Source organism: Hyposmocoma kahamanoa, unplaced genomic scaffold (genome assembly GCF_003589595.1).
Source record: "Hyposmocoma kahamanoa isolate Upper Pololo Valley unplaced genomic scaffold, ASM358959v1 218, whole genome shotgun sequence".
Taxonomy (NCBI): domain Eukaryota; kingdom Metazoa; phylum Arthropoda; class Insecta; order Lepidoptera; family Cosmopterigidae; genus Hyposmocoma; species Hyposmocoma kahamanoa.
Genome location: NW_020653739.1, coordinates 427,282 through 453,376, shown reverse-complemented (window position 1 = coordinate 453,376; position 26,095 = coordinate 427,282). Strand labels below are relative to the sequence as shown.

At 34.7% G+C, this 26,095-nt stretch overlaps 1 protein-coding gene across 3 annotated transcripts in view; it reads left to right on the top strand.

Annotated features, from left to right (window-relative positions):
- The window catches only part of LOC113227823 (cyclin-T), a 40,195-nt gene extending 21,033 nt beyond the window's left edge, over positions 1 to 19,162 (top strand). Inside the window, exons 6-10 of one of the 3 annotated variants that reach the window (XM_026460857.1) lie at positions 433 to 584; positions 733 to 883; positions 2,402 to 2,521; positions 3,339 to 4,930; positions 18,550 to 19,162. In XM_026460857.1, the coding sequence (XP_026316642.1) occupies positions 433 to 584; positions 733 to 883; positions 2,402 to 2,521; positions 3,339 to 4,930; positions 18,550 to 18,585 (2,051 nt within the window). In that variant the 3' untranslated portion in view covers positions 18,586 to 19,162. Of the gene's footprint in view, positions 1 to 432; positions 585 to 732; positions 884 to 2,401; positions 2,522 to 3,338; positions 5,814 to 18,549 lie in introns of those variants that run through there. The other 2 variants (XM_026460855.1, XM_026460856.1) reach the window with 2 other exon arrangements.
- Positions 19,163 to 26,095: the final 6,933 nt, after the last annotated feature.

Sequence of the window (26,095 nt, the reverse complement as noted above, 5' to 3'; positions counted from 1 at the left end):
GGGAAGGAACTACTATAGGAAATGTTAATAACTGTATACGATAACTTTCGATACTGTTGATGGTCTATCGATAATTTTACTATTGGCGAACAACACTAGTGCGGTCCTCTCCCATATCCCGCAAAATACGGGAAGACTGTTTGTCCCGTCTCTGTATTCCACAGACGACAGGATGGCCTAGGTTATGCCTTTCAAAAATACAGGGTGAATTTTAATTCCTTGACCAAATTTGTTTCCATTTCTCAGGATATTAGAAAAATTTACTTACTCTATGTGTGCTTATTCGAAGTCTAAGTTCGTTTAGTATTTTATAATATGGTGATTGATTTATCGATCTGTTTGTAATAAACGCCATCTTATCACCCCATTAAAAATTTGGCCATTGTATTCAAATTCGCCTCCGGTAGATGACGACGTTTCTTATTGAAATAGATCCTCTCGTTGCAGCGCCGAAGGACCTTGCGCAGACGTCATACTTCATGGCGTCCAACAGTCTGCATTTGACGACTATGTGCCTGCAGTACCGGCCTACGGTTGTCGCCTGTTTCTGCATTCATCTTGCTTCGAAATGGAGCAATTGGGCGGTGAGTAATAAATGTTAACGTTAGTTCTACTATACTTGGTTTTTTTACAATTAGAATAATCTGTAAACAAAGAAACAGTGATCGTACTTACTTACTTTAGTAGTCACAGTACTGGATCTGGGGTGTGGCATATTGATTATCTGTACAGATCCCGCAGTCAAGCGAAGGCCGGCAGTGGTACTCGTACGTGGACCGCAGTGTCACCAGTGACCTGCTCGAGCGACTCACGGCCGAGTTTCTGCACATATTCGACAAATGCCCTTCCAGATTGAAACGCAAGATGATGACCATGTCGAACAGTGAGCTTTATTTAAAATTTATAACACACGAAATACACAGGAAGTTTATTGCTGAAGTTTAGCATTTAGTTTACTATCCAGTCCACAAGTTGTTTGTCCCGTCGCTTGATATTATAAAAGAAGTTTCAATTTACATTTCAAGTCTGATGTTCAGAATTGGTTTCTGAAAAGATCTCGATTTGGCTCTGAAATTCAGACTGGTTTGAAATGAATGAATGGATGTTGTGGATTGTCGGCACAAAGCAGACTGAAAGTGGATTTAAATGTAGGGAAAGGGGTAGGGGGTTCGTAATCTTTGCCTACCCCAGTGATTAAAAAGCCAATCTCCTAAGGAAATGAAACTATTCTTTTCGGATCTAAATTGCGTATATTTGTTTTTTCAAACACACCAACGTTAGGGTCCTTGCAGGTCGCATGGTCATGGTTGACTGAAGTGGTAGTCAACAACCAGTTATGTCTAATATTAATCCAAACCACCCTACCTTATTTTTAATTTTCAAAGAACATTCGAATTTACGTTACATGTGTATTACAAATTATTTCATTTTAACAATATAAATTATTTGTTAAATTGTATAATTAATTATTAATGATAATTAGAATAAATTAAAACATTAATTAGTACTGCAGTCTAATGTCTGCTTGGCATTTTTCAACAGAGGAAATACAGGATCCCAAACTGGTGGTACGAGGAAACCATCTTCCCTGTTGAAATTAGTATGTTTTTTAATTTCAATGGCCTGTCCCAGCATCCTGGTTAGATAACGGACTTCTTTTGCCTGCGTTTTGCAAACCTGGGTTTGCCAAACTCAATACACAAATTAATTGAGTGTGTCGGTTAATCCATGACATGCTCGCAGACTGCAGATTTATTTACACGGCGGTGTTTGACGTCAGCTATGTGTTCTTTGACGCGGGTACAAATACTTCGCTTCGTTTGTCCAATATAAGAGAGACCGCACTCGCAATCAAGCTTGTAAACTCCTGCATCCTGTGTGTGATTTAGATTCGAAAAAAATAGTTTCATTTCCTATGTGTAACAATCGCGAAAACCTAAGAACTCGATATAATATATATATAATAATTCTTCGATGGAACACCCCCACTTTAAAAGGTAATTATTGTTGTATAAACAGAGCACAAATTTAAAAAAATATATAGTAATTAAATAAATTATGTCTAAATCTATTAATGCAACGGAATTCAGTTATATATGTTATCAATATGTATTTCAATTTGTTAGATTGTTCTTTGATAAACAATATTTTAAGTCGAGTCGAGGCATCCTCAGGGACTGTTGACTGCTCGACGCTCGGCCGAGCGAGGAGGGAGGGTGGTATAATTAACTGCATGAAAAAATATTCAACACAAGCGCAGCTATTTTGCACGATTTAACCTTCACTGGGTTCGCGGAGTAGCAAATTAATTTACCTCTATTTTTATTCAAATTTAAAAACTGTAAAGTTTGCAAATAAATAAATAAAATAATCTCCTAAGTGTTAATTGTGATGTCCTCAGGCGGGAGTTCTCCCCACGCAGGCGCCCTGCCCCACGCGGGTGGCGCGGTGGCCAGTTCGCCTTTCGACAAGAAACACGCTCAGAGCAACGACGACTACGACAAGAACTCCTTTGATAAAGGTGAGTGCATTAGTAGCATAATTTTTGAATACCGATTCTACCTATCATAACTTATTTTTAGAAAAGAACGCAACCTTAAAATTTGTAGAGAAACATCTATTTGCCAGGATTTATTTAAATCGGTTAACGGAAAGTGAGTGAAATTCAATAAAACCGATTTATCCTCTAATTTACCTCCTTTGGAGAAGGAATATTTACTTCAACTATATTATATGTTCACTACAGAGAAACCCCGTTTCCAACAAAAAGAGAATCATTGGAATCGGTTCACAAATGTCGGAATTATCGCGTAACATTTACGAAAAAAAATACATCCAAATTGAGAACCTTCCCATTTTTTGAAGTCGTTTATAGATTTTACTATAAACATTTTGGTCAATTTCATCCTGGAAAATCTCTATAATCGCCCTTCTGAGCGGTCCGTGTCCAACAAACCTTGCACGTAGCCCACTTCACTTAATTATTATATTAAATGAACTCCCGCCATCTATGTTTCCTAAACAAATTAATTCGTCAACGCTGTTATAAATAAAAATAAAACTCGTGTTTCACAAATCAACTTAGTTACTAAATACCTTCTCTCGATTTTCGGTCTCAACACAATGTAACAAGCTTTTTTTAAAACAATCAATGGGTTAAAATAGCAAAACGTTTTTCTAAACGATTTTGTAAGCTACAAACTAAAAAGCGTTAAAGTGAAAAGCACTTTCATAAATACGCTTTTTAAATATATACGTATTAACGTTCGTCGTCTATGCCTGTATAAATGACGTTTTACAGAACAGTAAATATTGAACAAGTTTTGTTTGCTCCACAGAATACGAGCGCGAAAGGCGGCGGCAACAAGCCCCTGGCGGCTACGCACCAGCCACTACATCGAGCAGTCAGTCCCAGCCCTCTCAAAAGATAGATTATATCGCTTACAGAGAGAAGAGAGAGAGAGAAGAACGAGAACGGAGGGAGGAGCGGGAAAGACGGCAACAACAGGCCATGCAACGGGCTGAAAGACCCGAGAGACCGGAAAGACCAGAACGACCAGACAGACCGGAGCGTGTCGAAAGACCGGATAGACCGGACCGGGTCGAAAGACCAGACAGACCAGATCGGGTCGAAAGACCAGATAGACAGGAGCGTCCAGAAAGACCGGATCAAAGACCAGGAGTACCACAACAGAGACCAAGTAGTTCACAATCAATACCCCACCATCAAAGACAACCTAGCCAACACCACCACAAGCCACATCACCCGTGGCCCCATCATAAACCTCCCCACCACAAACCTCCCCATGACCACAGACATCATCGACCGCCATCCCTTCCTACGGCCACGGCTACAGCCACAGCCACAAATGCTCCTCAACCGCAAATACCTAACCACCCAGATATACCACCGCAAAGAACAAGACCACCGTCATTGTTCTCACCAGAAAATGTGACTACCCCATCTGCAGCTGCGGCTGCAGCTCCTAGAAGGCCACAGCTTGCTGTCCAACCTCGACTCAAACCTGAGGGTCGACCACCTCCTCCAACTCAACCTCCTGTGTCAGTCCCTGAAAAACCACCAAGTCCAAAGAAACGACCTGACCCATCAACAGCAATACGAGATATGCAACCACCTGCTATACTTTCTCCGTTTTCATCGCCACCAGCAAAAGAACAGAAACCAAGACAACGGATTCAATCCAATTCTGAACCAGAATTAGTTCCAGTTGTTAAAAAAATAGATGAGACGCCGGGATATGAGAATGTTATAAGAGATTCTCAACGAGGAAATGCTATAAAAGCTAGACTTCCCGAAGTTAAACACGAACGGCCTATTAAACAAGAACCAATACCTTCCCGGTCACTTAATGGCATCGAAACAGATCCTACATTAGTCTCAAATCTTCTTAAAGAAAGTTTAGCTAAACCTGCTCCCATAACTGTTGCGACAGAAAAGAAATCTCCATTAGAAATAAAGAAGGAGCCTGTAACTGAACCACAACCTCCCCCTCCTGCACCTGTTCAACCTGAACCACCTCCCCAAATTCAAGAAGAACCACCCGAACACCAAAAACACAAGAAAGAAAAGAAAAAGAAAGACAAACACAAACACAAAGACCGTGACAAGACAAAAGAAGAACGTAAGAAACACAAAAAAGATAAAGATAGAGATAAGAAGAAAGAAAGTCCAGTTCAACCTAATGAAACGGATGGAACATTGAGAATAACGATACCTAGGGATAAATTTTCGACAAGTCCAGGTCTCAAAATAAAGATACCCAAGGAAAGATTAGCTGCACCGCCGCCGCCGCCTCAGTCCTCCAGTCTCAAGATCAAGATATCGAAAGAAGTTCTAGAGACTTCTAGAAAACGCAGCGGAGTTCCTGACCAAGGACCTCCACAGAAGATGGCACGCCCTGAACCCAAGGTAGGTTGGAATATGAATGTACCTCCTCCTAATATGAATATGAACAATCCTTTGCCGTACTATATGGTGCAACCGCCACCTCCGTTGTATTATGGGATGGGAATGGACGGGTATTTTTATGGGGCTATGTATCCACCTCCGATGCCCGCGCAGCCTCCTCTGCCTGCCATGCCGCCGCCGGAAGTACCCCCACCACCGCCTGAGTGAATTAGACTTCGTGTGAAATAGCTTTAAGTTACTGTTACGTGTGTATATGATGCCTTGCCTGAGCTTCTCGTGAACAACTACAACGTCGTTGATGTCTTTCAAGTGTCGTATTTTACGACAGGACGTCGTAAATTTTTATGTTGTTTCCCGTTCGTCCGATCCGTGATCGGGATATATTGAATTTAGCTTTATAAATCTATGTTAATATTAATATGTCATAATTACTCATAATTGTTTTTTGAGTACTTTCGGTCGTATTATCGACCGGATTAACGGTAAACACCTTCTAATCATAACGACGACGTACGTCGTGTCGCGATAGTGCGCTCTGACCTTTACATAAACAATTCGTGTGATATACCCGTAGTAATTGTAAATCTGACAAGTTATATCAGGACTGTCACCAATAGTTAATTCCTTTTTGTTTGTTCACGAACGTTGGTACAAGAGTCATTATTAGAGCGAGGTCAGAGTCCTACAATAATTTGTCAGAATTATTTTAACCGATTGATCAAACAGATTGATTCGCGTCTGTTATTCGTAAGCAAAAGTATAAACGTGGCAAATTTGACAATTAGCAATGGCAGTCAATTAAAATTACCTACATCATTCACACTTCACTGATATTCCAAACGTAATGGCAAACACAGACATTGACGTCACTTCTAAAGGTCAACCGTCAGTTACGGAACGGTCGTTCTGTGTTTGTTGACCGCTGATAAGTGCTCCCTTAAATCCTAAACATTTCAAAACACACAGTATTTAAATACTTTTCTATTTTTGTAAATAAGTGAATTATACTTAAAATCTATTTTTCCGGATTTAAATCCGGAAAAATAGTTTCATTTCCTATGTGTAACAATCGCGAAAACCTAAGAACTCGATATATACTTAAAATCGTCAATTAATTCAATTGCCTATGACATCATTTCCCTATAAAAAAATTTTTACTAGTAATTAACGTGACATCACTTTTACATGATATTTTATTCAATAAAAATATTGCAATCGACACCGGTTTGGTTCATAACGCCTAATTCTCGTAATGCCTTGTCCTTTAATGCCTAATCGTTTATCGTCCAATTCTCTGATCTAATCACAGCAAGTCCCTATTCAGTATTGGACCAGTCCTGTGCACTGGACCAGTGCACAGGGTCAAGAGCACGTCGAGAGATAAGAACGGTCCAAAGTACAAAGTGTCAAGTTTGACGTGCTCTTGACGGTACAAAGATACTAACGTCAAGGACGTCAATGTCACTGCCCAAAGGTGCCCTTAGATTTGTTTATTTTGTGACGATCGACACGTGCGATCTGTAGTCTGACTTTTTTGAAGACGGAGTAAAATGACATTTGTAAGGTTGCCAGTTTTCATTAAATTGTTATGTAGTTGTTGTCGATAATTTAATCGATCGATTGTGAAAGAAGATAAACTTTTGCCAAAAATGTCTGAATTGTGAATGTTACGGCGTTCTTTTGACAGTTGGTCTACTAATATCGAGATCAATTATTCAAATACATTTTAACAAGAATAACTGGGTTCGAGTCTATATTGAATTAAAATGAAAAACTTTAAAATAAGTCTCCTCTTTGTATTTTTCATAGTTCAAAATGCAGTGTATATATGTATACAACTCAAATTAATTTGTGCTCAGTAACTAATAATGACGAATGATGATTCAATTGAAACAAAGTCCGGCTATTTATTCCATAAGCGTGACCAATTTTCAGCGATAGTCGATAGAATATTTATCGACTGCAATCACTAGCTGCTCGCAAGCGGGCAACACTTGCGAATTGAACTGTCATTTTACTACGTCTTCAAAAAAGACAAGACTATACAAAAAATATTATATCGATAGGCAGCTTCTGACACATTTACTCTATTTCAAAAATAAGATATCGATCGTCCGTCTGTTGTTACAAAGGATCCCTTCAATTTTAGGCCCAATTGTGTACCGAGGTACAACTTATGTCAAACAAATTCTAAAATTATATAGGAAAAATAATAATAAATTAAATTATATCTATTAACTGAAATCTTTTTATTTTAATGAAATTGCTGAAAAATGTAATTCAACAATTATATGAATAAATATTACTGCGTTCGACGAAACGTACGTTGTCGTGATTTGACAGCTTTATTTCTTTGCGAGCTAGTCCGTGATGAATATATCAAAAACACAAATAGTTAATTAGAGAAGCTAATCAACACAAACAAAAAACGTCTAAGGCTCAACTCACACTGGCGCAGAGTCGAAGCGTCGCGACGCGTTATGTTTTTCGCCTATAGCATATTCATCTCTATTTTCCCACATTAAGATACAAACTTGTGTTTTGCAAATATGGAATCGCGTCGACGCTAGGTAGCATTCGAGCCGCTTCGCGCGTCGCCAGGCGGTGTAATTGAAAAACAGGACGCGACGCTTCGACTCTGCGCTAGTGTGATTTGTTTCTATGGCGTTGATGTGTCGACACCGTGTCATTAAGTAATATTTAAATAGTTTAACAGCTTGGGACATAGTCTTTTAGTCAACCTTATTATATATTGCATTAATAATGGACTCGTTATTAATAAATCGACACATCCGTAGAACAAAGGTCTATGTGCAAGGCTATATTATTCTCAGGACATAGTACATTTCGTTCGTTCTTCTTCGCTGTGAATGTCAGATTGACTATTGTTCAATTTTATAATTTCCGAAACGAAACAAGATATATAAATTCTCAAAACACCTTTACGTAGTCCTTAAGTTTGAATAATGAAATTATTCTGTAACGTACTTATTCTCTTTTCGCTATATAATCACATCGGACTCTGTTCTTCGGATGAGTCGAAATTACGAAAGAAGTAGTGGATTAGACGTATTTTTTAAATAATCCCGATAGCTGGTAACGTACCATTTGAAGCATAGACATTGCAATGTATAATTATTGTGTTGGCAGTCATTAATATGTTCCAACGACAATTTAAATTTATACAAGTGATTAATAAATCCAATTTTTTTTAATTCTCCGTATTTTTTTTATTAAAAAATATGTGATAGAACTTGACGTACATCTTTGGGCCCAAGTTGTATGGAAGAAAAATGGATCCTTTACTCGTATTGCTTGATCAAACGTGTAGATTGTCGAAAAACCGCGCATATCTGTATGCACTTAATAATATTTGCTATATATGTCAAATTGTTTTTTTATGTATTCGTCAAGAGTCTATTATTGTTGATTTAATAGTAATAACAAATTGCATTCTCTTACCATCACACTTCATAGTCTGATATTGGTGTCGATTCGGGTTAATACAAAATAAACTTACATTTAAAGTTAGTAAGTCTGTCTTTCGTTAGCAGTAAAGAAACGATATAACATCTACTTTAGCATGAACAAAAGTTATTTGCATATTGAAAATGAAACTATTTTTTCGGACAAACCAACGTTTTGGGCCATTTAGGCTGTCCACATAAAGTCGCGGAATTAAAAAATATATATATTATAACCCACATACTCTCCAATTCTTGTAACTCTACCGATTGTATATCTAATGGAGCAATAAAAATTTTTGTGCGAATTTAGGAACTTGACGACCTCGGTGGCCCAACGGTTTTCATCATGGGCGTCGGATGTGGAGGTCTTTTCGGAGGGATTAAGTTTACTAAATTGATTTTGATCTGGGTGTTCTGGGTCGTGGCCCAGAGTGAACTGCGTTACTCTAGTACCCATAGTACAGGGAATCCCTTAACTTGAGACTAGTAGTTGGTGTGGGTGCTATTACATTATTATTATTATTAACTGACAGCGAAAGAGACAGATGTTACTGATCTCCGTTTAGTTTTTCCCGAATCCACGCCACTTAAATATTTAGGAATAATATATATAAAATGTATCACGAGTGAAATTTTAGTTATGTGTGACATAATACTTTTTATAATGTTTAAAAAATTAAAAAAAAAAATGTATTTATGTTATTTACTTTTCTGCAAAAAATTTCACCTCGTTTATCAAATGAGTCGCGTGTGAGTTTCAATAGTCCGAAAAAAAAGATAAAAATATTATTGTTTCATTGAAAAAAAAATTTGACGTCAATATGATCTCAATGCCTTATGTTGTGTATGTTAGTAATAATATCTCTTGTATTTTTAAAATTATGACGTAATTTTTTATGATAATAGACGGGTATATTGGACACTAAATTGTAGGCGTGCAAAAGAGGCAAAAAAACAATATTATTTTTGTCTTTTTTATTTTGATATGGGGTGTCTGAAAAAGTCTACTTAATTACATTTTAGTGCATTTCTAGACTTAACTTTTGTGTGTAAGCTTACATTTCTTTTGTTCTAGGCTTTTTAAAACATCCTGTATGGACTTTTTTGGATATAGATTACATCACTTAAATTTAAGGACAAGTCTCAAGTACAGGGCCAGAAAACTTATTTAGAATATATGTTTTACACATTTATATCTCATATGTACACTAGTTATTATCTATAAGAATTCACAAACACCTTGTCTATTTTAAATCAGAGGCCTAGCCTCGCAACCGGAAACCAAAAACGGAAATGTTTAGGACAAGTGAGCTTAGATTTAGGGGCACCGCGCAGCTAAGATGTGTACAGCACAGCATTTGTATCGTACAATTGTAACAATGAAAGAAGGAAAGAAAAATTGTTTTTTTAACTTTGGTTTACAGATGCCAAAAAGATAACAAAAATCGAATAAACTTAAAATAAACCGCAAAAATCAATTACATATAAATTACTTCAATACTCATCTTTTCGTAACGAAAAGTTTTCCAAACTCGTTTAAGTGAAACCGGATAAATGATAAAGTAAAAAAATGCACAATGCACACATTTGCTATGTATTGCGCATTTGTCGTGTACCTATGTCTAAACATAAACTAAACTAAGTGAACACTGCACAACATGTTTCTTGCGCTACATAAATGATTCCTTTATTGCTGCGTTGTAAGATCATAAAATAATCTTACACTACTACAACTTTTGTACGATGCAACATAAAATTTCATTGACACGATGTAGTAGATTAACTATTATACTGCTACATCATGTTCACATCCACGTGGCATTATATTGCGTTAAACTAATGTAGTAGCTTGGTGGGGACCTTTACATGACATCCCGTATCGTAACAGTGTATGAATCTTTTATATGACGCGTGCAATATAATATGGACTTGTGTTTATACACAAGTACGCGATAAATGCGCAATACATTGTGTAAAACAACAGATTTACTTCTTTGTACACATGTACGATGCGCAACATTTGCCACTTTGATATGCGGTGCACGTTAATTTATACATTTAAAATTGTTTAATGTCTACAAAAAATAATAATCATATATATTTTGTGTGCTTTATAAGCTATTTATGCTATATGTATACATGTAGCTTGAAGTTTACTTCTACTCGTAATTACAAGTGTTTATAACATGATACAGTAAAACTTGAGAGTCTTTAGTGAAGGGCCAGTTCGTGACACTTTGTGTCAAATAACTTAAATGGTTCATGTCAATTAATATTGTGTCAAAAATATCGATTTTTTTTTAAAGTTTACACTCCTGATTTGTCGTTCAATCGAAACCAACTTACAAAAACTGGTAAAGACCACAGCTAGTTGACTCTAAAGTTTTACTTTTTCCAATTTATAATAATAAATATAAAAGTATATATATACACAAATTTATAGATAGGATATATACTCGCGTTTCGGTGTCTATTTATTGAAGTTAATCTTTAAATTAATATTTTTTTAAATATTACTCTGATCGGATGGCATGGCCTAGGGTCCAAAGCCTTAACATATAAAAAAAACGACAAAAAATGCTCTTAACAAAAATTTACGTTAAAATGAATGCGAGATGTTAATCATTAGTATCATTACTGTAAAGAAAAATAAATTCAAAATGGACTCTCTGTGTTACGCCTTTTGTTTTTCTTATAAAACGAATGTTGTTATTTTGTGATAATTTTTTATTTAGTATTTTAGCAGACCTAAGGTCTAAATACATGATTCAAAAGGTTAAAAAAATCTCCAACTTGAAAACTTATTATTTAATTATTTAGTTCTTTCGTTTAATCCTTATCTAAAATGTCATGTTTCAACCTTTAGTATGTTCTATACACCACCACTTGTTTGTATTTATTTAATTTTTTTGTTTCCCTGAAGAGGTTTCCATTATTTTTCCAAGCTTTCCACATAAATAGTCTATTCCCTTTATTTCCTACTTTTTTGACATTAATAATAATATTCCCATTTATAAAATAATTGTATTTTATCGGAGATGTCTAACATTAACAGTGACATTCCATTACAATAATTAAATGTTTCTCCTAGCTTTGTGATGTTAATAGTGACATTCCATAAAAATGATAATATTATTTTTAATTACTATTTTTTATATTAAACTTTTTCATTATCACAAAATATTTTTTATAAAATTTGTAAATAACTTACCCCCTGTACTTATACGTTTAAAAGAGAAATATAAATAATAAAAATATCTCTAAAAAAAGTTACCATGTTCCTTAACAATTTATAAAAATGACTTAAGTACTGCCGAGCTAAGGCAATTAGGTTTATTGAAAAATATACATTACCATGTACGCTTTAAGGACTAATTTATATTATAGTTTAAAAAGTAGCCTGTTTGTTCAATTTGTGTATAAGAAACTGTTTTTGCTCAAAACTCCGAAATAAAAGAATAGCCGAAAGAGCCTACCTTTTTCAGACTGGTCGTCCGTCTCCTAAACTAGCTGTCGTAACCGGCATTAGGTAAATCTTTTAGTAGCTCGTGTTAAAGTTAACCTATTACTGGTTTATGCATAAAAAGTTAGATATACGATAGGTAATGGATAATATTCGCTTTTGAAAATTGAGCAGTCATACGTCGTAATCAATCGTAATCGTCGTAATCAGTTACGATAAAAATATCAGTACAACAGTTAGTGACGAGAACAACGAAATTTATCCTCGGTTCCTGGGTGTAATTTTTCAACCTTTATATTGAATCTACGACTAAGGGTGAAATTCCATTTAAAATTGAACTCAACACACAGTTAATACGTTACTGTGTGTTGAGAAAGTACTGTGTAGTGCCTTCTAGTGCTTTTGACACAGATAATATTATCTACTGGCAATATGGTTTTATTTTACCTGTGTGCCACATAAATTCTATTTACCTGTGTGCCACATAAATTCTATCATAAAAAATTTAAAGCGAATTTTAAAAAATCTCGTACAAATTATACAGGGTACACGGAAATGTTCCTTGTTTCCTCTTTTTCGAAATTGTTATTATTGTTAATATATATATAAAAAACAAAGGTTTAATTACCAAATCTCTATGTTTTTTTGCGTAAAAAAATATTAGTATTGGAAAAATTTATTTAAGCAAAATTCAACAAAATTGTTTTTTCTTTTTTTTTGTAAATATTTTTAAAGTTCATCTGTTATATTCATAATGTATGGTGCCATTATTGTTACCGTTATTTTCACAGTTAAATATAGACAAAAACAACAAAGTAACATTCGATACATTTATGTACTTTCACTGATCTTGGTGGCCCAGCACTTAGTGGACCTATCAATAAAAGAAAATAAAAAATGTCTGGTCTGACTGTTCTGGGTTGTAGAGAGTTAATTTCGTTTTTCTGGTAATTATATTACAGAGAATTCCTTAGTTTGAGACCAGTGCCTTTACCATAAGATTACGGCGACAGCTCTGCCTCGCGACTGATGTAAAATACATGACAATTTTGTATGCAAAATCGCACACCGTCCCTATCGGTCACAAAGAGAAGTAACATTTTGTATATTACAAGCGCCGCGCAAACGTGGACACTATTGTGTTGGGTACACATAACTATAACTACTCTATTGTGTCAAACCAAAATACTGCAAGTCCCAGTTAGTGTTTTGTAATTTGATAACACCAAGAATCTTTTTAAGAAATAGCTTATTTTGCGAAGTCATTTATAACGACTAGATAAAATTATTTAATAGGTATCTAACGTAAGTAGTTAAATGTTCTTTTATGTTGTTAACTTGAAAAATTCCAAAAAAAAACGCGAATTATTTTTGCAGCAGTTCTCAAAATTGCTTGCCTGCTGACTTGATCCCTGAACGTTATTGACTTGAACCTTTTCAGGTGGAACCTTTTTAGGTGAGAGTGAATAGACATTATTTAGGTGTGCATGGTTCATCGTTGACCTCATTATCACTTTCCATCAGGTGAGATGGAGGTCATATGCGCAATTAGATTGTTGATTAAAATACGGTAGGTCTTTTCATGCGATTAATATGAAATCGACTACTATAAGCGCAGACGCTGATAGATTTTCCAGTTGCTACATACCGATTGCCAATCATCATTAGTGAAATTCCGGAAATATGGGATATTTCAACTTCTCAAGGTAATTGACGCAGTGGCAGTGCCCCTCAGATATTTGCGATTTAAAGCCCTAAGCAGCACTGTCTTAACGCTCTCGCCAGCGACAACTGTAAACTTATGGTAAAGACACAAGAAATTCATGTGACTATCGGCATATTGTAACATTATTACCATTAACATTTAGGTTAATCTAATATTATAGATTTATTTATTTAGATATTAATATAATAAAAATATTTCAAACGAGACATAGTACTTAAAACATACTCTGTACGACATACCGTGTACTTATTTGGCTAAAATGTTATTTCGAAGTACATAATGTTTTAGTTTTATTTTTTTTTAATGTGCATTTCTATTACGGACAAAAAATAATGTTGACATTCGTTTATGAAAGGTACACTTCTGGTGTGTCTGGTACAATTTAATAAAGTACAAGCACAGGTGACTTTGTAACTTTGTCTCAAGGTGACTGGTATCTTTACAATTAAAGCTTTGAATGACACTGCAACTGTTATGGATAAGCGTGTCGCTTACCACCAGGCGCATGACTTGTTTTTCACATCACTTTTTTTATTAACTTATTATTGTGTTCAAGTCGTGGTAGCCTAATGGTTTGATACCGTCTCTCAAGCAGAGGTTGTGGGTTCAAATCCGGGCTCGCGCCTTGTGAGTTTCTCGGAATGTATGTGTGAAATTTACCATGAGCCTTTCGGTGAAGGAAAATATCGTGATTAAACCTGCACGTCGAAGAAGGTTCACAACCCTTAGTAAAGGTACCAGCCATTTCATACCTTCGCTGACTGTTGTAATGCAGCCTCAGAGCAGCTCAGTTTCGGTGAAGTACTTCAGTTCTGTCAATTAGCTAAATAAATAGCTTCTAAAAGCTAATTAAGTTGTAAGTCTTACACGGGATAAAAATGTCGCAAACGCCATTTAGTAAGGAAAGGGGCGACGTGTGCATCAGTCGACATTCTTTTGTTTTAAAAACTGTAGCCGGAAGTGTAACTTGTTTAATTGCAATGTCTGTGTAAAAAAATGAGATTACAATTACGAATTTCGTAATATACATAAGTGTTAGTTCATATTTTTAGTTGTTAATGTATATTAATTGTTTAATTGCTAAGTTTTCTAGTTATTTTTCGTGAAAGATTAAATCAATATTTTTTCTAATTTAAGTGTTTGAATTTTTTTATTTTTCTTTTTTTTTTTTGCTGCAACATAGTTGTCAGCATAAAAAATAACATATGCATTATCAATGATGTTTTCTGAGTGAAGGGGCAGGACATATCCCACTTCTTTGTTAAATTTGATATTATGTAGTACAACTTATACAATTAATATTACACGTTACTTAGTATAACCTGGCATTTGACCCGTACATTCTTTAAGGTCACCCTTCACTCAGTTAATGTCACCTTTTTTAAATTCGTATACACATGTACAAATTATGACAACTTTCTACTAATTGTGAAAAAAAAATTGTCTGTGTTAAATGGGCAACCATTTGTATTTTCCTAAGTTGCTGTAGAATCTCAATTTAAAAGCATTTAATCAAAAAACACAAAGAAAAGTCTAAGATCAACTACATTAAGAATAGAATCCACTACGACTTCAATGGCATTTTGAATCGGTTTACAATCTTTGAATTTTTTATGAGTCCCGTTACTGTCGGTTTATACAAATCACATCCTGGGTGAAGTTGATCTTAGCAGAAAATACAGAAATAAAAATATACCTAATGCTGCATTTTGTAACATTTTTAAAATTTTGTATATTGTTCAATTCAGAATCTGACTATTAAAGTCAATGTAAATAAAGCCCTGTATGCCATTAGGTTTTCCGATAGTTTTATATGAAAATTATAATAAAAATCTGCTGGGCTTATTTCTAGATTGACAGGTTACATTACAGGTTAATTACGTTTTTTAGTATCATAATAATAGAAAATGTGCCCGACAGAATGGACCTCAGGGCGCCTTCAAATTAGACTCTTTTGAGAAGAGCTGCAGTGGCGCGATTGTAGCGCAGCTATCGCGGGTCCATAGCGCCATTGTCAGCGAACAAGTGGCGCACGCTTGTCACGACAGTGGCGCTGCATCTGCACTTCTAAATATTGTATGAAAATTGTAGTGGCGCATCTGCAGCGCCACGGTAGCACCACTTCTGCACTGTTATAAACCTCTAATTTTAAAGCGTCCTTAGGTAATTATTTTTATAGCTTCTGGGAACGCTAAACAATCTTGTCGGTGTTACAATAAAACATTGCCATTTTGTAAATAGTGTGTACGCACGTCTGTTTTTAAGGTTTCTTGTTTTTTTTTTGGAATATTTATTTTCACTCATGGCAACTCAAGCGTATTATAACTTTAAAGTCTATTTTCATATGTGATTTGGAAACTTGTTCGAATATTTATGTTGTCGGTGCTATACAGGCTGTAACAAAAACTTGCGACCACATTGTCGTTTGTATCGCGGAAGTACGTGACATAAAAGTGTCTGGATGTCAATTGGCAGAAGGATTAAAATGGTTCCTTTACATAGATCTTGATATTGGTACCGACTTGACAATTTTGTCGATTATCATGACCTTAAATTTAATGCGTGCCTTTTCTTCGAAATTCATGGCTTATGTTATGTTAAAAATTCGATTTTGCAAAATTCGACCCCCTCCTACGTAAAGTATCGTATCTCGAATTGCCAAGTTTACAGGGAAGCGTTTTAAAGTTCTGAATTAACTGAAATGAGCTTAACACGTGAATTTGTCATTTCTCAGTTTTATTCGAGAACGAGTTTTAAAGTAACGAGCTTTCTCTTGAGTTTATTTGCGCGGTCGAATTATGAGTTACGTCCATACTACTACTTACTACGTACTAGCGTTGGGTCATTGGAAAATATCCATTAGAACAATATATATATATTTTTTGCAGGTTTGGGGAAAACATTTTGAAAATTTTCCATTTTTAATTTTAATTTAAAGAATAACTGCTCAAATATAATTGGCACTCACGACTACAAAAAAATCTTTTGAAAACCGCGAAGTAAAACTTACTAACCTGATACATAATTTCGTGGTAAATCAGAAATTTGTATCGAAAAATTGTCATATTTAATTGGTCTTGTTTTATTTATTGATTACCAATTGAAATGTGCTCGCGCCTTATTCGTCCATACTGTATACAAATAAACACCTTTCTCATGCTTGATGTGCTACTGATTGTACAATTTGTTTTTAAAGGCTTGTCTAAACATTGCATCACCATTATTTCCTATTTTTTTACGGATCTTTTTTCAAGATTTTGGCTGTTATATTTAAGTTTGTATGCTGTTTTTTTATGTCTCTTAATGTGTAATTTTTATGAAGTGTTTTTCTTTTTAATATTGTATATGGTGGACTATTTTTTTAGCAAAATCTTATTTTATGGTATTCTTAAGGTCGTCTCGAAAAATTATGATTTTTTTGCCTTTAGTAGTTATTTTGTTTTTTTTTTTATATTTGATCATAAACGAAACGACTGTTCAAAAATGTAACGAATCATGCACTTGATATTTGTACCGATTAAATTTACAACCACCCTATATAAGTTGTATTTACTTTTTTTTTATATCTTGAATGTAACAGCTAACTTGAGCTAAAGCGCAGCTGTGTACATCGTTACTGTGGGGCTCGTTTTGGATCGTGGAAAAAAGTAACACCCTGTATATGACTGGACACTAATTTGTTTTTTTTTATTGGAAAAGGGGGGCCATGCATTGTCTGTTAAAGGAATGGCATTAGGAGCATTATTTTGGAGTAAAATAAAAAAATACACGTTATGCCGTTTTTAAAATCATAAATTGCACTTGAAATCACATATTGCTCTAACTCAAATTTGTGAAATTGAGAAAATATTTGAAAGTTCAACATTTTTTTAATATTTTTGTTCATAAATGGATAAGTAAATATTTAAAATAATCACATTATTCTCAATCAAAATATTTTTTTTAAATCTCATCGTGTTTTCACAATTTCGCCATTTTCTACGCCAGCGTTTGGTTTCAAGTGGTTTTTAACATTTGGTTCAATGTATTATCATTAGAATATTTTATAATGTAAAATACAATCTAGTATTTTCATTGACGTGGTATGGCCATTTTTTAAACAGACACTCATAAAACGCTGGGTCTTTGCTTTTAAAAACCCCTGGTGGCGGGTGGGATGCACTTTGTAATTCGCATAAAAAAAATTAAAGAATTATATTTTTTTTAAACCTTTGTTCTTTTTTTGAAAAAGAAAAAGTTATGCGAATTGCTAGGCGTAAATAAACGCGCGGCGGCGGCATTCCATTTCCAAAACCTTTGAAATTGGTCCTTCGAACTGGATTTTTCACGTCTTTGACTGATGAATTTATTGCCCAATATCCCCGTCAATGGACATGGCAATCAATTCTAGAAAGTACTCTTGACAAAATCTGCCTGCAATGCCTTATGACCGTTATGTTTTTGATCGATTTATGATAACTGTGAACTCGCAGAGAATATGCTCTATAGAGATATTCATATATGAAATACAAATCCAATAGTGCTGGCGCGCCAAATTTCTACGAATTTCGCAATAGCATATTTTTTTTTTATTGCTAAGAAAATCGTCAAGAACATTACGGTGACATCGGCAATTTTCAGGTTAGCTTTCCCCAACTAATTTCGGTGGCGATTTTTATTATTTAAACATCCGATTATATTATCGTGAAATATTAAATATTTCAGGAATAATAAATACTTCATGATAATATTGTAGAATATTGAAATAATAAAAATTGCCACCGGAATTAGGTAAGAGAAATGTAACCTGTAAATTATTACCCTTATAAGAGTTTAGATCACGAGAGTACTTTCAAGTCGAGGCCCTTTGTACCAGATCTACTATTTTTCTTTTGTTGTCTATAAATTGCCCGCCATGCGTCCACGCAGCCTCACTAGGGACGACGACACACGGCTGCGCGCTTACACGTCCCTCCCTTTGCAGGTTGAGCCGGCAGTGGGGAACGGACACGGGAAGTGACACCATTGAACGTGACCCCGTCACTTCTGTCACTTTCGATCACTTCTATGCGCCGCGTGTGTCGACGTTCCTGATGTTCCTCAACAACTCACGGACCTCACTAGTGTAGTGTAACTATGGTTTTAATGTCGATTTTTTTAATTTATTGAAACAGAAAAGGTAAGGTCCATTTTTAAAAAAAAATTTAGACTGCGGTTCTTTTTTCAAATGTAGAGAAAATTGTTTTTTCGACGTCATTGAAAAATGTTCGCACATTTTTAAATCATACAGCCAAAATGCTAATTGATATAAAATTCCTTATTGGTGGAATATTTTAGCTTAATGTGCGCCATGTATTTTTTTATAATTAATTTTCAATGGTTATTTGGTAAAAGAGCGCAGTTTAATTTTTTTTAAATTTTATATCCAGTGAATACTTGCCTGTATTTTTTCTTATCAAGGACCGAATGCCTGAAAATTTGTACTTATCAAACTGAACATTTTTTTTAATTTCAAGAACTATTAGGAACTTTTTTTTCGTTTCTTTATTGATACGAACATCTTTCAGTGTGATGAGTAAAATTGAAGGAACCGCAGTATGGACCTACCTTTTTTATGTGTGGGCGGTTTTGGCTCGCCTTTTTCTTGAAGAGCGGGTATAGATTGACTGCCAGCGCCATTAACTTACAATGGTGGTGGAAAATTGGAACTAATTCGTTAAATTAGACCATAGAGTTTTGTTTTCATCGAAAAGTTAGTGGCGAGGTTTTTTAGCCTATTACAAATATTAGAAAAGGAATGTACTTTGGTCTATTTGTAAATACCTATTCGGATTAGTAATATTGTAAATAAATAAAAAAAGGAATAAAAAATTTAAATAAAATAATGATAAATATTTGCTATCAATGTGTGCGTATTAGATAGATATTCCCACGCGAGTACCACAGTTTTACAAAGGTATACTACGAAAAAAAAAGGTAGAAAATTCCTACCAGAATTACTCAAAAATTGTAATAGAAATTTCATAGTCCATAAGTAATGTTTTCTAACCGTTAACAAATAAAACTGCCTTTGAAAGTGCAACAGAAAACTGTCTAAATAGCAATAATTGTCGTATAGGTTATATAAAAAAACAATCTAGAATATAGGTAGAAATAAAATAGAGACTGATATAAGATTTAACTTGTTTTTTTTTTGAGCCAAGACCGGACCGTACTCACGGGAAATGCTGGCTTTTATTTGATTGGTGAAAAGTGTTTTGTGATGTGACCCCATGTTACTGGTTACTTTTATCGGTTTCACGGGAGTGTTCAATTTAAATCGTTACAAACAAAAAAATACATTTTAATTTTTTTAAATATCGAAGAGGGAAGAACTGTTAATGTACCATTCATTTCAGTCAACAATTTTACAGTACTGCCCTTCCTTAGGTTAGGGCTCCTTCAAATTAGCTTATAAAAGCGTTGCAGTGGTACCAGTTGCAGCGCCACTGTCATAACGCAGGCGCTTATTTTTTCAGTCACATTAAATTTATCAATGTATATTTATGCTATAAGGCTGGTTTCACAGCTTTGCGTATGGTATGTACGGACTGTCTTCCTGCGGGCCATACGCATGCGTAGAATCCGCAATGCTATGAATCGAATATTTAATTTATTGCGAATATTCACGTGACAGTAGCCTACAATGAACGCACGGGTGGCTTATGCGGAGTTCAAGTAGAGGATGTTCCGTACGGAGCAATCCGCGTCACTGTAAAATGGTGTTCTAACGCCACACTTGTTACTCCGCTCCGGCGCTCCGCGCGGATGGTCCGCAGACAAATTCGCACTGCTTTAGAAACTTTAGAAAGCCTTACAATTGAAATAAGGTTAAATTAATATTTTTGAGACGCAGAGAGAAATGCGCCGCATTGTTTCAAATTAAATTGTATAAAATATACATTGGTAAATGTAGTGTCCTCTGCCTTCCCCCGTCCGCCGGTTTGCGCTTGCCCGAAGTGAACTAAAAATTACTGAAGCGCTACAGACGCGCGGCTGCCGAGGCACAGACTCGCCACTGCAGAGCTTCTATAAGCGTTTAATTTGAAGACGCCCTGTAATACTAAGCTGCGTTAAAATGAGTTACTGAAAAATAAACACGCGACGTTAATTGTAAGAGTGAATTATCTTCTTGTAATTAAAAATACCGATCTTTTTGCAAATTAATGAGTAGGAAAAAAATACAACCGTTCATTCAGTGTTTTTAATTTTTCTTTGCTTAATACAAATAAAAGGTATAATAATTTGTTTATAATGAAATATATGATGAAATGTGATGCCATTTAGCAAATACTATGTTTTATTAAATATGAACTTACATCACTTACAATGAAAGACCGTTACCGTTGGAATCAGTTAATGTTTCTGATTCCAACGGTATATTATATAATTCAATATGACTCGAATGTGCCCCTTATTCCATTTTGCTTTTCAAGGGTCGCACAGAATATATCGACAAAATTAATCATATAGTGCGCAAACAAACAACAACTTGTTCAAATCACAGTTATATGAAAAAAACTGCTTCCGAATAATATATTAAATTTCCGAAAGAAATACTTAACTTTCCGATGTATGTCCCCCATGTTGTCATTCATAATAGTATTTCCGTGTGAAAGAATAGGTCAACAAACACCTGCTTGGTCGAGTGGCTTGCACGCCAGTTTTCATGAAATCGCCATCTCTGAGGTTACCGGGTTCGATCCCGGCCGAGTCAATGTAGAAAAACTAACATTTCTATATTGTCTCTGGTTTGGGTGTCTGTGGTACCATCGTTGTTTCCGATTTCCATAACACAAGCGCTTTAGTTTCTTACTTTGGAATCAGACCAACGTATGTGATGTCTAATATTTAACTTATGAGATTCACAATGTCACTTTTAAATATAAAATAAGTTATTTGCGATAAAAAGGGCTAATAATAGTTGTCGGTAAAATATAAATTATGTTGTTAGAGTGGCATTACGTCAGCAAGATTTTTTGAAACTTCAAATTTTTCATTAGGTTGTTTTCGTATTTTTGTCGTATCGTTGCAAATGTTTTTCAGTAGGTCACTAAATAACGCAGTTAATATTCATAATTTGAAAAAGCTATTTTTTTCGCTTGCAGAACTTTTATTACTTATACCCTTTTAAAAACTAATAGAGATGTGGCGTCGGTTCAAATTCCATTTGAAATAATAATCATGTGGGCATGGTGGTGAGTAAAAAATGGCGTATAAACCGAATTGAAAAAATAGGGTTTCTATAAAAACAATAAAATAAACATCGGGTAAGAAATGCACTTCAACACGCATTTCTAATAAATAATTTTAATATATTATTTTTTGCTACAGTGCCAGTCATATTTTAGACGTACACCTCTGTACATATTTTTAAATGTGTCGGCAATGAGTTGAAATTACATAATACAGTTAACTTGGGTTTATAAAATATTTTTTTTCACAGGTTATAAAAATATTTCCACCCATAACACCGTACAACTTTTGAAAAACAGTGCTTTAGTCAATTAGGAGTGTAGCACCATTCCTTGCCGTTTCAATTCATTGCTAAGTTGAAAATATATAGAGTGATATTTAAAAAAAAATTTAAATTATATCGCAAGGCCTGTCAAAACTAATATATGTATTTCACTCAGTCTCTCACTGTCAGACCCAAGTAAAGACCGACCTGAATGTCATGCAAACTATGGTTTATTCATTTATGAAGAACTTGCAGATGAGATGGTACTATGTTGATTGTGCAGCGGCTAAAGAAAAGGCGAAAAAATCGTGGTAAGACCACACCATGACTTTCATATCTCAAGGCATTTGATATTTATAAAGACTTTTAGTTTTTTTTAAAGACTTATACCTGCTACCATTGACTGACAATATGGACGTCGGGTCCGCGCTAAAAAGTGTCCGAACTTATAGGGCGTTAAAATCGTATACAGAGCGTCATTCACGCTCTAGTCTTCGTTTGTTCGACTGACAGCGAAGCAAGCAAAATTAGACAGTACTGCGATGACATTACAATTTAAATTCAACGTTTTAGCTTTTTCATATTCCTTGACATGTCACTACGTTTAAATAGGTTCACTTGGGACATTTTTTTCGTGGTTTTTGTATTAGACCCGTCGTCCATTTATGTCAATGCTTGGTACGCAAATAATTTGTTTCATTATTTTCAAGCCGGTCTCTTAGCTTTTTTAGGAAAATTAAATGTCTCTTATGAATATAACTGATGATCTAGATAGGTGTTTTAGTTTATTATTAATTAAATATTATACTGGGTAAAAATCTAATTAGGTTCTGGACGTATATTCAGATTTGTAAAAAGACGAAAGAACGCCTTGGATACGCAAAGGGTCGTTAAGGTTTCATCTTTTCCACATTTTCATAACTGTCCTGTTTTAACCTTGCTTGTGATGAATTCTAGACCATTATACACTCCTGAGCATGGGTCTTAGCCAGGTATGGCCCAAAGTAACAACTTACAAATATACCAGATTTAAAAAATTGTTTTGACTCATTTCGTCCCATAAAGGTGAAATTGTATATATAAAAAAAAGTCTCTCTTATTTTTAGAAATTGTTGAATACTGGTGTGTGTGAGTATAAAAATATAGAATCAAATATTTATTTAATTTTCACCCAGTATAAATAACAACAATTTCAAAAATAAATCTTGGAAATAAATTAGTTTTTTTTTGTTAGTGCTGACAAATGTCCAAAGTTAAGAACAAATATTTTTTTTAAATAAACAAAAAAGATTATAAAAAACCAAAAATGGGTGTCTGTATAAATTGCAAAGTTAGTGTATTTATAAGGCTGTCGATAAATCTAAAGTAGGGTATACTCACACTTGCTTAACACTTCTAACTTTATTGTAATCGGCAAATGGTCTCGGCGAATTATAAAATATATCAAATTGAGGAATTGTCGCAATATCTAATTTATCCGATGCAACACCGTTGGTCACTCAGCGTATTTCGCTTATATGACCTTCAAAAGTGTGGTGTGTGTGGCACGACTGTGGTGCTGCAACTGCGCTTCTAAATATTGTATCAAAATGAGTAGTGGCGATTTTCTTGTATAAGCGTCAATTTGAAGGAACCCCTAAAGTTTCTGAAAATAAATTTGAAAACGAGGTTTTCGTATAATGACGGCATTGGTTCGGCATTTTTTTATCAATTATAAATTTGAAATACTGGCAGGTTGAAAAACAGTGCTGCCCCTTTTAAATAAAGAATATGGTTTTGACCTGTAAAATCACAGCTTTAGTGTTAACAAAAGAAAGTGTGCTTGAAGCGTGACCTTATTAAGTCCACTAACTTTATTCAATTGATTATTAGTGTGATGGTTGTCCGATGAGTCGTAGCGATCTATTGATGATTGACGAAATAAATTGATTGATATTGAAGTAAGGGTTTGAATAAGATTTTTATTTTTAAAGTAGGTTTTGAGTATTTGTTATAACAATTAAAAGTCCCTGTAAGTGTGTTTTTACACAGTAAAATTTTACTGAAGACTATTTTGTTTAAAAATTCGTTTTCCTTCTACCTGTGCTTAAGAGCGGTTTACACACGGCGAGTTTTGGCAACGAGTACAGCAATGCAGTCGTGATGTAGTGGTCGATGCAGTCGCTAGTCGTCTACCTTTACTCACATGCGCGTCTTAAGCAGCGATACAATCGCGGTGCAAATGCGATGCAAGTTTTTTGATTCAACATAAGAAGCGACTGTATCGCTGCCTGTGTGACCGCTCTTAAGGAAAAACTTATACAATATCTTGACCACTTATCAGGGACATCGTAAGTTTTGATTATTTTTCATTAAGATAGACTTAAATAAATATGTATATTCTGTAAATTTAGGACATTTTCTAATTAACTAGCGATGGAAAAAGCGTCTTGACTTTTTCCCCGAAAATGTTTGATACTTCAAAAATACTATTTAAGATGCTACACCGCAAAATACAGTGCACTCAAAAGTGATTAGTGATTTACTTGTAGGTCAGCGCAGTGATAGACGCAGAAGACGAACATCCTTGTTCTTAATAGATTTTGTGAAATCAGAAGCCTTAATCTGTCTTTCAGAAAAGATAAAATCCCTATTCACTTTAGAGTGCACAAGTTTTTGAATTTAAAATATTAGTCCAATATATTTATTGATAAATATTTAATCTATAGTCTGTTGTGGTATACCGGTTGATCGTTGCGCTATAAACATTAGTACTAAAAGCTGACGTATCGATAATTTTCTAGAATAGCGGCCTACTCTAAAAGCAGCTAACTCATCAAGAATATAATAAAAAAAAGCATATCTGACGCTACCAAACACTACGAATCGTGTACCTTGTCAATGTTATCACGTGATAATTTAACCAATAAAAACACAACGTGTAGTAAATTACTCAAAAACAACTTTTGATATGGGCCAGTATTCTTGAAAAGCAGCGATATCCAGGCTCGTTGTATAAGAGTCTAGTTACGTCAACGAGAAAAATATACAAGTTTTAACTTTCCTGGTCATTGCCATTAATTTTCTAAAGTCCTACTTACAATGAAAGTGCGGGCTACGACGTGGGCATCATTCAAAGCGCCAAACATGCTGGTTAATTATGAACACGATCACGCGATTCTATACTAACTCAATTTACAGTGCTGTGAAACGGAATGGAAGCAAAGTTATTGTACATAACATAATGAACTTTATGTCGACTAGATACGATACGGTAGTTGCGGGAATTCTCCTGAAAACGTACGACTAGAAATGGAAAAACTCCCTATACATTTTAAACGTTAAAACACTGTACTTCTTTATAAGCGTGTTTTTAAAAAGACTTCACTTAATTCAAAAGCCTTCCTAAAAGCACACTTTTTAGTTCGAAGCTTTGAAAATCTTGTAAATCCATAGACTTTATGTTAAAAAAAGTTTGCAACAACGTGTTGAACAAGTAAGTTTATTTTGTAAAAGACCAGTTACATTTTTAGTTATAACATTATTATTCAAATTGACGAATTAATTTGTAGAGTTATAATCTACAAATAAGTACTTTTCAATTACGATACACAATTGATACAAAGTTCATTGTGCTATGATTACAAACTTGCTTCCATTCCGTTCCGCGGTAACGTAAATTGAGTCGTAAGTAGAATTTGTTTTTTACCGTGAAACACTTCGTATTTCTATTGTGTCATTTACAATATATCGCTTTTCTCTCTTCTTTTAAACATATGAGCGTACAACCAGTGTACAACATCAGACGTTTTATAAACAATCGGCCAGGTTCTTAATGAAAAATGTGATAATATAACGGTTCGACTCAGGTATTTAAAGGTTGTAACTAATATTGTTGTATATGTGTATACGTAACGTTAACCATTTATATAAGGCACTCCCTAATCCCCTATAATACATACGTAGATATAGGCGTCAACATTGTTGTACACGTATCTAAACTCAGGGCGCCTTCAGATTAGACGCTTATAGAAACGCAACAGTGGCGCAG